Source organism: Conger conger, chromosome 16 (genome assembly GCF_963514075.1).
Source record: "Conger conger chromosome 16, fConCon1.1, whole genome shotgun sequence".
Lineage (NCBI taxonomy): Eukaryota > Metazoa > Chordata > Actinopteri > Anguilliformes > Congridae > Conger > Conger conger.
In genome coordinates, this window is record NC_083775.1 from 41,488,983 (window position 1) to 41,499,435 (window position 10,453).

Below are 10,453 nucleotides of genomic sequence, written 5' to 3' on the forward strand. Positions count from 1 at the left end.
TACATTTTACAGAAACAGATGTAAATGCTTTCTGAATGCGGGTCGCGTCCTCTTAGAACAGGCAAGAACATCTCTGGGACAGAAGTGAAAACTATCCCGTCGACTTCACCTTTGGCTACTCTTTCAGATCTCCTGTAGGAGGCAGCAATGCGCCGGCCTGCAGTTTTATACAAGGAGGACAGCCATAGAAGAAGTCGGTCATTTCCTGTTTGGGTTAAGGCGAATGGCGCTCATTTAACCATAGGTAAAACGTTGCTCCAAAGACGCACACGGGTAAATATTTCACCATTACAATATTTATGACATCAGCTTCGAATAATCCTATGAATTATGCTTTCAGTCTGTTTCACGTTTAATCTCCTGTACACCATGATCAGAAGTATTTCACTAACGTAGCGCGTTAGCTTGCTAGCATTGTGCTAAGGTTATGTGGTGACCAAAATGACTGCAGCCTGGTCGCGTTAACTTGGACCTATTACTAAGATTAGCGAATTACGTAGCTAGGATTTCAGTTGATACTCTACACAGTTAAACGAAAGGTACCTTATATGAAACTATCTAAATTGCACGTATCATATTGGCAGCCAGCCCCCAAGGATCGTATGTTAGTAATGTCTCGCTGACTTGCAATCTTGCCGTTAGTCAGTAACACTAGACTAACGTTAGAAAGCTGCGTTGCTCGCCCCACCCAACCACAATTGCATTGTGATGTAGATTATTTCATACAACAATCACATAAAATGAGGTTAAAATGGAAGTTCCATCTTCCTCGTGTTGGCTAATTTTGACATTACCGACTGCTAACTGGCTTGCTGTGTACACATTGTTTTAATCGCTTTATCTCTTCATCAGCATGTCGAAAAGGAAAGTGACTTTCGAGGGCTGTGGCGAGGGGCTTGATTTGGAAGACGAGCTTCCGAAGAAGAAGGTGAATCACAAACACGTTTCTCCTTAGATTAAATGCGCGCGATTAATATTATCTTTATATTTAACAGTAACTTCACTCCCTGCGAATACGGATTTATTTGCGTTTCCTTACCGTGGATTAAAAACAGCTGCCGCTTTGCATCTTGTCTCTGGAATTCAATTTCCAAGAGGTGCAGCTTCAATTAGCGTTAGGTCTGTTAAATCTAGTCTGAAGACTGGCCTTGTTCTTGCTATTCATTGGGACTTTTAGCCGATTTTTTGAGTTAAATAGAAAATAGCATTTATAGAAATTGAGCAGGATGTGTTGCATTATTGGGTGGCCTCTGGCAAGGTAGAGCTTTAGGAAGTGAGCCCAGTTAACAGACCTGCTTACTGTGCAAGCTCATGTAAGGTGACCAATTCTCCAACTGACACAGGCTCCCTGTCCTCCAACTGACACATGCTCCCTGTCCTCAGATATGTGAAGATGCGAGTGGCCCTGGCTCCAGGTTCAAGGGCAAACACTCCCTGGACAGCGATGAGGAGGATGAGGGGGAGGAGGAAAGCAGCAAATATAACATACTGGCGAGTGACGATGTGGAGGGTGAGGGTCCAGCTAGTTTAAACTTAAACACAATATTACATTGATATGAGATCTTCCTGAAACTTACCGCCAAGAATCTTCTATGGCCACAGCTAGCTTCATTAGAAAACCACAAAATGCCTATTTTGGGCAAAGTGCCTTTTTTGGGGCAGTTTGCACCCTACCCTTCACTTAAAATATGCTGTTGCTCAAAAAGGTTCAGAGATCCACAAAATTGTTTTATATGTGTTCATGGTTTTTAGAACAACATTCCAAAAAGTTCCTGACCTCTTGTGACATTGCTGACATGTGCTTGTGTAAATCTCTGTCTTCAGGCCAGGAGGACGCCACGATCGACTGCGATGAGGGGGTACCCATCACCCCCTTTAACCTGACAGAGGAGATGCAAGAGGGGCACTTTGACTCCGAGGGAAACTACTTTGTGAAAAAGGACGAGGAAATTCGTGACAACTGGCTCGACAACATTGATTGGGTAACTGCATACGAGTTAAACTGTGATTGATTGGGTAACTCTGCATACGAGTTAAACTGTGATTGATTGGGTAACTCTCTGCATACTCTGCAATGACTGGGACACGCAAGGTCGGTGGTTCTAATCCCGGTGTAGCCACAATAAGATCCGCACAGCCCTTGGGCCCTTGAGCAGGGCCCTTAACCCTGAATTGCTCCAGGCGAGGATTGTCTCCTGCTTAGTCTAATCAACTGTACGTCGCTCTGGATAAGAGCGTCTGCCAAATGCCAATAATGTAATGTAATGTACCAGTTAAACTGTGATTGATTGGGTAACTCTCTGCATACCAGTTAAACTGTGATTGATTGGGTAACTCTCTGCATACCAGTTAAACTGTGTACCTGTCTTGTTCTCCAGAGCTGGTCCTGGTTCTGTTTGCTTGAACCTCAGGCCTTTTCCATTTGCTTGCCCATTGTACTGCCCTGGATGTAGCATGTACATGAGTTTGTGTGAATGAGCTTGGTATTTTCTATGAGTCTCTGTCGGTTCCCTCCTGGAGTCAGGAGAAGAGTCTCATTTGACCTTTCAGTCCAGCCCCTGAGTTTCCTGGGCTGTCTGAAGACTGTCACTGCTTTCTAGGTCCCACATTTGTAAATAACCAGAGAATACAGAGTATACAGAGTATACAGAATTATTGGCAGCCCTGACTGGAAATGAACAAACAAAACAAAACAAAACAACCCAAAAAACAACCCAAAAAAACCCCAATATATTAACTTATTAAATGTTCCATATCACAATACGTCAAGGGTGGGAAAGTACTCGAGTGCACTTAGCTGAGTGTGGGGGAATGGGACGGCGCAGAGGTTTTTGTGACTGCACTTACGTTGCTCATTTTTGTCTTTCGTTTTCCACGGGACAGGCCTTACAAATGGTCACTCCATCGGTCATAAGGGTCAATGATGGTTTCTCTCCTCCTCAGGTGCAGATCAGAGTACAGTGATGGTTTCTCTCTCCCCCTAAGGTGCAGATCAGAGCAGTGATGGTTTCTCTCCCCCTCAGGTGTAGATCAGAGCAGTGATGGTTTCTCTCCCCCTCAGGTGTAGATCAGAGCAGTGATGGTTTCTCTCCCCCTCAGGTGTAGATCAGAGCAGTGATGGTTTCTCTCCCCCTCAGGTGCAGATCAGAGCAGTGATGGTTTCTCTCCCCCTCAGGTGTAGATCAGAGCAGTGATGGTTTCTCTCCCCCTCAGGTGTAGATCAGAGCAGTGATGGTTTCTCTCCCCCTCAGGTGCAGATCAGAGCAGTGATGGTTTCTCTCCCCCTCAGGTGCAGATCAGAGCAGTGATGGTTTCTCTCCCCCTCAGGTGTAGATCAGAGCAGTGATGGTTTCTCTCCCCCTCAGGTGTAGATCAGAGCAGTGATGATTTCTCTCCCCCTCAGGTGAAGATCAGAGAGCAGCCGGTCCGGCGGAAGAAGGGGCTATCGGCCAAGAGGAGGAGGAGGGCGGGGGACGAAGATGAGGCAGAGGAGGAGAAGCGGCGGGAGGAGCAGCAGGAGGACAGCGAGGAGGAAGTGAAATCACAACCTGCAGAGGACCCCCTGGCCAATTACAGCAGAGCGCAGCTGACCGAAGCCGTCGTGGAGCTGTTGTTGCCGGGGGAGACGGTTGCCGGCGGGCTGCGGCGGCTGGGGGGGCTCGGGCGGAAGAAGATGAAAGGTCGGGGGGAAGGGAAGGAGGCGGGGCCTGACCGGGACGCCGAAAAGCTGGACAGGCTGACGGCCTTGGCGGACAGGCTGGTGGGAAGCGGGGAGTTTGAGATCTACCAGCAGACTTATGAAAAACTGAGCTACAGATTAAAAGGGATGAGAGGAGAGAGGGAGCAGAGGAGCAAGGCCAACGAAGAGGAAGATGACCTGGACATGTTCGCTGACCAGATCGATGGCTTGGACAAAGAGAAGTTGCAGGAAGAAGAGAAGGATTCTGAGATATGTGAGTTGGACAGATTGGGTCGTTTTGAGCTGATACCTTGATTGTTACATTACATTACAAGGCATTTAACATACGCTCTTATCCAGAGCGACGTACAATGACGTGCCGATCAAACGCAGTGTGGTTCCGAGTCCTAGCGTGACCATACAGATTACAGTCTGCGTTTGAAAGTGGTCAGAGACTCTGCCGTTCTGACATCCCTCCACCGTGGGACCAGGGCAGACGGTAGTCATGATTGAGAAGTGCAGGTGTAGCAAGGGGGAGGCGCCAGATGGCACAAAGTGGCAGAACGGAGGGGTCTTGCTGGTGTATATGTCTTGATAAGCGATTGAATATATACAGGGGCTGATCCCTTAACTGCCTGGTACGTGAGCACCAAAGTTTTGCGAGCCATAACAGGCAGCCAGTGGAGGTTGCTGAGCAGGGGGGTGACATGTGAATGTCTGGGAACATTGAATACCTGACAGGCTGCAGCATTCTGGATCAGTTGTAGGGGTCTGGCAGATGCTGGAAGGCCAGCCAGCAGAGAATTGCAATAGTCCAGGCGGGACAGGACCATTGCTTGGACAAGGAGCTGAGTGGAGTAGGTGGTGAGAAAGGGTCGGATTCTCCGGATGTTGTACAGGAAGAACCTGCATGCCCGGGTCACTGTAGTGATGTTCTCAGAGAAGGACAGCCTGTTGTCCATCACCACTCCAAGGTTTCTTGCACTAGGAGATGAGGTCACTGTGGTATCCCCTATTGAGATTGAAAAATCGGAGAAGGGAGAGGTTAGAGCAGGGATGAGTTGGGGTTGAGCTTTAGATGGTGGTTGCCCATCCAGCTCTGGATGTCTCTCAGGCAGGCGGAGAATACGGGGACCTGTGTGTCCAATGGGGGGACGAAGAGAAAGAGTTGGGTGTCATCGGCATAACAATGATATGAGATGCCATGAGCAGAGAACAGGGCCAAGGCATTGAAATTGATTATTGTGGCCAATTAATTTGGGAAAATTTTGATTTCTAATCAAGAGGTACTTGGGGCAGGTAAGTAGAAAGTGGGCCTCTGTCTCCACCTCTACCAGGTTACAGTGAGCACACAGCCTGTTCTCTTTTGGCAGCCAGGTCTTTTTGTGGCGACCAGTTTCAATAGCAAGGCTGTGGTCACTGAGTCTGTACATTGTTAACGTGTACCTTTTGTTTTGGGTTTTTAACTCTAGTGAGGTATTCTGACAGGGAGTAATCTTGGCCTAGGGTACAGTAAATTTCCAAGAACATTTTTTTTTAGTTTCTTCTAGCAAGTTGTCAATGTACAAATTGTTGATTTTGTCAAATTTTTAAAATGTTTTGGTTGTAATATTTTCTTGTATATTGTGTAAAAATGCAAGCAAAGATGCATTTATTCTCTGTGTACATTGATTTTATGATGTCATAAACTTTACTCCGTACACCACTTTGTAAGATTTTGAAGAATAGTCCGCTGTGCCAAATTGAATAGAATGCCTTTTTGAAATCAACAAAGAAACATCCTTTATTAGTTTGGTGGACGTGCTTGTTTATGAGTGTGTGTGTGTAGGGTGTAAATATGGTCAGAGGTGCGATGATTTGGTAAAAAGCCAATCTCACTCAAGACATGTTTTTTAAGGGCCAGTATCCGTATTAATTGTACTGCAGAAAATGGGGGTAATCAAGCCTTGGTTCCAGATTGCAGGGAAACACCCCGTATTAAGTGCTAAATTAAATAGTTTGAGGAGGGCCTCATGTAGTTTAGGGCTGCCATGTTTCCATCAGGTCCACATGCTTTTCTGGCCTTCAGGGCCTGTAGTTAACTTTTTAACTCAGAGTAATGAAGGTGTCCACAGGATTTTGATTGTCTTTAATGGTTGTTTCTAAGTCTTTTAATTGTTTGTATATTGAGGTCTGATTGGAATTAAGTGTCTGTGTCTGTGTGTGTGTGTGTGTGTGTGTGCCCCACAGCGTGTGTGTCTGTGCATGCCTCACAGTGTGTGTGTGTGTGTGTGTGTGTGTGTGTGTGTGTGTGTGTGTGTGTGTGCCCCACAGCGTGGAACGTGTGTTTGTCTGCGTGTGCCCCACAGCGTGGAACGTGTGTTTGTCTGTGTGCCCCACAGCGTGGAACGTGTGTTTGTCTGCGTGTGCCCCACAGCGTGGAACGTGTGTTTGTCTGTGTGCCCCACAGCGTGGAACGTGTGTTTGTCTGTGTGTGTATGACAGTGTGGAACGTCTGTGCCACGGCTTTCCTTTGCATTCTTGCGAGTATTTGTTTTTGTTTAATGGAAGAAAATCTTTCTTACTGGTAATCACAGAAGTTGTAAATAGCAAATACTGACCAAATAAGACCATCGGAATGCTTTATCCTGTAATGTTCTCTTGCTGTCCTGCTCAACGCAGTGTTGTGGGTACAAAAGCAAACCACTATTCACTTCAAGAACATTCAGGGCATTTAGAGATGCCATTATAAAGCAAACCGTGTTCTGTTGGAAATGCTTCCAGAAATAATTCAGAATACATTTTCAAAATACTGTGTCTGAACTGATATTGATGGAAGATCAAGATACTTATTGCCTGTTCTGCTTTTTTGCAGTGAATGAGGACGTGATGTGGGAGTACAGGTGGCTGAATGAGGAGGCCGCAGAGCTATACGGTCCCTTCAGCAGTCAGCAGATGCAGGTGGGTTTCTGCTACACCTGGGCAATGGCAGCATCATGGCCTGAAAGGGGTATTTTTCAGATATTATGATATTTAGCTTCTACTGTAGTTCCAAAAAATATATGAACCAATGATCAGAAACAACTTTAAGTAGTTCATTTAGATGTTTTTTATTCCAGCCATGTCAAAAACTTTAACAGGCATTTTTCATATGACATTAATTCCTTTATGGAAAACAAAATATTTTCTCCCTTTTCCCCCCCCCAACTTAACTTAATACGGTATATGTAGCTACAAAATGATACTTGTCGCCTCTTAGCCAAAAGAGTTGGGGGACAACAGAGTGGATTTCTGATATATTTTCTCAATTCTATTTTATGGGATTATTTTATGTGCAAAAATGGCAGCATATATATAATATTTATTAGTGGTTTTTAATAAAACAAATGTTGGAAAACCCCATTCATCAGTTTGAAACTGATTGAAATCCTCTGCAACAAAAAGTGTTAACTAATATGTGATAAAAAAAAAAAAGAATAAATAATTATTTATTTTGATGACGCTTTTATCCAAAGCGACTTAGTTAGTTTAGACGAAGCAGGGGACAAACCCTCCTGGAGCAATGCAGGGTTAAGGGCCTTGCTCAAGGGCCCAACAGCTGTGCAGATCTTATCGTGGCTACACCTGGGATTTGTGTCCACATGAAAAATTTCTTTTTGATTGGAGGAAAAACCCCCCCCTTTTCACCTTTGGTACATCACCTTAAACTCTGGGCTTACTTGCTCACAGATGTTGCTGGGCTTGGGAGACCGATGATTGTTTGGACATTTTTGTGGAACTTCTTGTCAAAAAGATGGTTCAACTCATTGGTAATTGAAGAGCATCGGTATCAGAGGTGATGTCAGCATGGGACTCCGATTGAAACGCATCATCATAAAAAGGCAGACGAACGTTCCAAGAGTGGGCCGTTTGCATCAGCTCAGAGATCAAAGCAAAACCGGCAAACAGCCACAAGTCAGTCAACTGAAGGTTTCAACCTGGGCCGTGATTCAGATGGTCAATCTAAAACCGTAATGGCTACTTGGGTGTGCCCATTTTTCATTCACTGCCCTCACAACTGAATTATGTCCGGTACGACAGGTCGCACCTGCACCAGTGTATTCTCGAGGACAGCTCCGAAACTTTGAGTACGTCTTGAGAAACATGGCTACCAATCATTTGCACATATTGTTGTGTTAAAAAAAGAATAGCAGTACAACATCAGTAAGCTGATGAACCACTGTTATTAGTAGTAGTGATATTTCTGCTTGGCAAATCATTTACTTGTAGGTGTAGTAGTGTAATAGAAAAACAACAGACCCAACTGTCATGACATGCACGTTGCTTGTTTTGAGTAATTGAATCATTCATTGAAAGGGGTGTGTTCCAAATAATAGCAGCGTGGAGTTTAATTAGAGAATTAATTAATTCTGTGAAAAAACAGGTGTCATTAATTGTCCTTTATTAAGGAAGGGAATCATATGTTTCACACATTGTTATAAAATATATTTCCTTCTCAATTGCGAAGTAAAATGGGTCATTGCAAACATTGTTCGGAGGAACAAAATCATTTGATTAAAAAGTTGATTGGAGAGGGGAAAACATAGAAGAAAGTGCAGCAAATTAGGGGATACTCAGCTAAAATGATCTCAAATGCTTTAAAATGGCAACAAAAACCCAAACGTGGAAGAAAACAAGCAACTCCTGTTAAAACGGATCAAACGATAGTCAGAATGGCAAAGAATCAGCCATTCATCAGCTCCAGAAAGATCAAAGATCATTTGTGCTGTTACAGTCAGAAGAAGTTTGATCGACACTAAGCTATCAGCAAGAAGCCCCCGTAAAGCACCATTGTTGAAAAAAGGGCATGTGCAGAATCTGTGAAAATTAGCCAAGGAACACATTGATTGGCCCAAAGAGAAATGGCGTTACATTCTGTGGACTGATGAGAGTAAAATTGGTCTTTTTGGGTCTAGTAGTCGTCAACAGTACATCAGACGACCCCCGGGTACTGAATTCAAGCCACAGTACACTGTGAAGACAGTGAAGCATGGTGGCGCATAAATCATGCTATGGGGATGTTTTTCATACGACAGTGTTGGGTTCGTATACCAGGGATCATGGATCAGTTTGAATACATCAAAATACTTGAAGAGATTATGTTGCCATATGCTGAGGAGGAAATGCCCCTGAAATGGGTGTTTCAACAAGACAACGACCCCAAACACACGAGTAAGCAAGCAACATCTTTGTTCCAGACAAAAATGATTGAGGTAATGGAGTGGCCAGCTCAATGTCCTGACCTTAACCCCATTGAAAACTTTTGGGGTGACATTAAAAATGCAGTTTCTGAAGCCAAACCCAAAAATTGGAATGTGGAATGTAGTTTGTTCATCCTGGGCTCAAATACCTGTTTCTTGGTGCCATAAGTTGGTTGACACTCTGCAACGCAGATGCGCAGCAGTTAAAAACAATGGTTATGCAACTAAACTTTAATTCAGTAATTTAAAGTGAAGTTGAATCTTGAAAGATTTCTTCAGTTTATACGGTAAGTGTTTGAGCTTGAAGAGAACAATGTTGACACTGTCATTTTTTAACAGATTCATATTTCCTTTTCTTTGCTTCCTGTAAAAGAATAATGCAGACTTGATCAAATTAGTTAATGCTTTGATTTGGAATTGAATGTGTAATGGTCTCCATCAGATGACTCCATATTAGTGGTCTATGGCACTACTACAATCCAGTTCAAATGTCTTTTAAGATGACAATGAAAGTTCTAAATGTTCCTTTTACTCATCCCAAAATTTATAAATGTGCTTTCTGTATTAATGGTCTGACGCTTTTTAATGGCCTTCCTATCTGTGTTACAGATTCTAAATCACTAGCAAGTTTTAAGTCTGCATCATACAGTTATTTTTGTATCAATTGTATCTCTAGTATGTAGTCACTGTCAATGTATTTAGATATGTACTTTATTTAGAAGTTCTTGTTGTATCTTTGTTTACCACTCGAACATCACAAAAAAGACTGTCATTTTAATGTTCTTTTCATTTTAATGTCTACTTATATCATGTTTAAATAAAGCATATAATTATAATAATGTCTCCATACATTAACAGTTCCACACACACTTATGTCATGTATACTGTGCCATGTTTTTCATATTATTGATAACTTCATAAATTATTAATAACTTATTTTAGAAGTTGTAATGGTGTGCTTCTGGGGGAAATGCAATAGCCACGTGAATTATGTTTGTTTATATGCAATAACTTGTAGGTATATTCTGTCTGTACCATTTCACAATTTCTTACTTTATTTTTCTTCATCTGTCCATAAATAAATGATGCAGTTTTGTCTTTCTTTATGCATTAGAGTAATGTAAAACACTACTTGCACAGAATTGTTTAGGCCAGTGTAAGATCATTACCTTGACACTTGTTGATGAAGTCTGTCATGGACCGTGTTAATTCTGCCTTCTATGTTTCAGGACTGGGTGGATGAGGGCTACTTCAAAGAAGGAGTATACTGCAGGAAGGTTGGACAAGGAGGTGCACAGTTCTACAGCTCCAAGAGACTGGATTTCGACCTTTACATCTGACACGCTGGCTAGAAAACCTCAAATCGCATACACTCATGCACTCACGCGCACACACACACACACACACACACACACCTTCACAAAACTACATACACACAGTGCTGTGAAAGAATACTGTTTGAAATTTTGTTCTATGATACCATCCTGTTTTTAAATAAACTAGACTGTCTCAGACCCTATCTTGAGTCATCTCTTTATTTAAATCAAAACAGAGT

General features: G+C 43.1%; 1 protein-coding gene across 2 annotated transcripts; it reads left to right on the plus strand.

Moving 5' to 3' along the window:
* The first annotated feature begins 135 nt into the window (after positions 1-135).
* Positions 136-10,417, plus strand: cd2bp2 (CD2 (cytoplasmic tail) binding protein 2). 2 transcript variants are annotated; one of them, XM_061223534.1, is made up of 7 exons: positions 136-273; positions 853-928; positions 1,384-1,510; positions 1,825-1,982; positions 3,404-3,953; positions 6,534-6,619; positions 10,128-10,417. In XM_061223534.1, the coding sequence occupies exons 2-7, from the start codon at positions 854-856 to the stop codon at positions 10,236-10,238; spliced, it is 1,107 nt and encodes a 368-aa protein (XP_061079518.1). In that variant the 5' UTR covers positions 136-273; position 853; the 3' UTR covers positions 10,239-10,417. The 2 variants fall into 2 exon arrangements, with proteins under 2 accessions (XP_061079518.1, XP_061079520.1); XM_061223536.1 differs by having other exon boundaries at positions 197-244.
* The last annotated feature ends 36 nt before the right edge of the window (positions 10,418-10,453 follow it).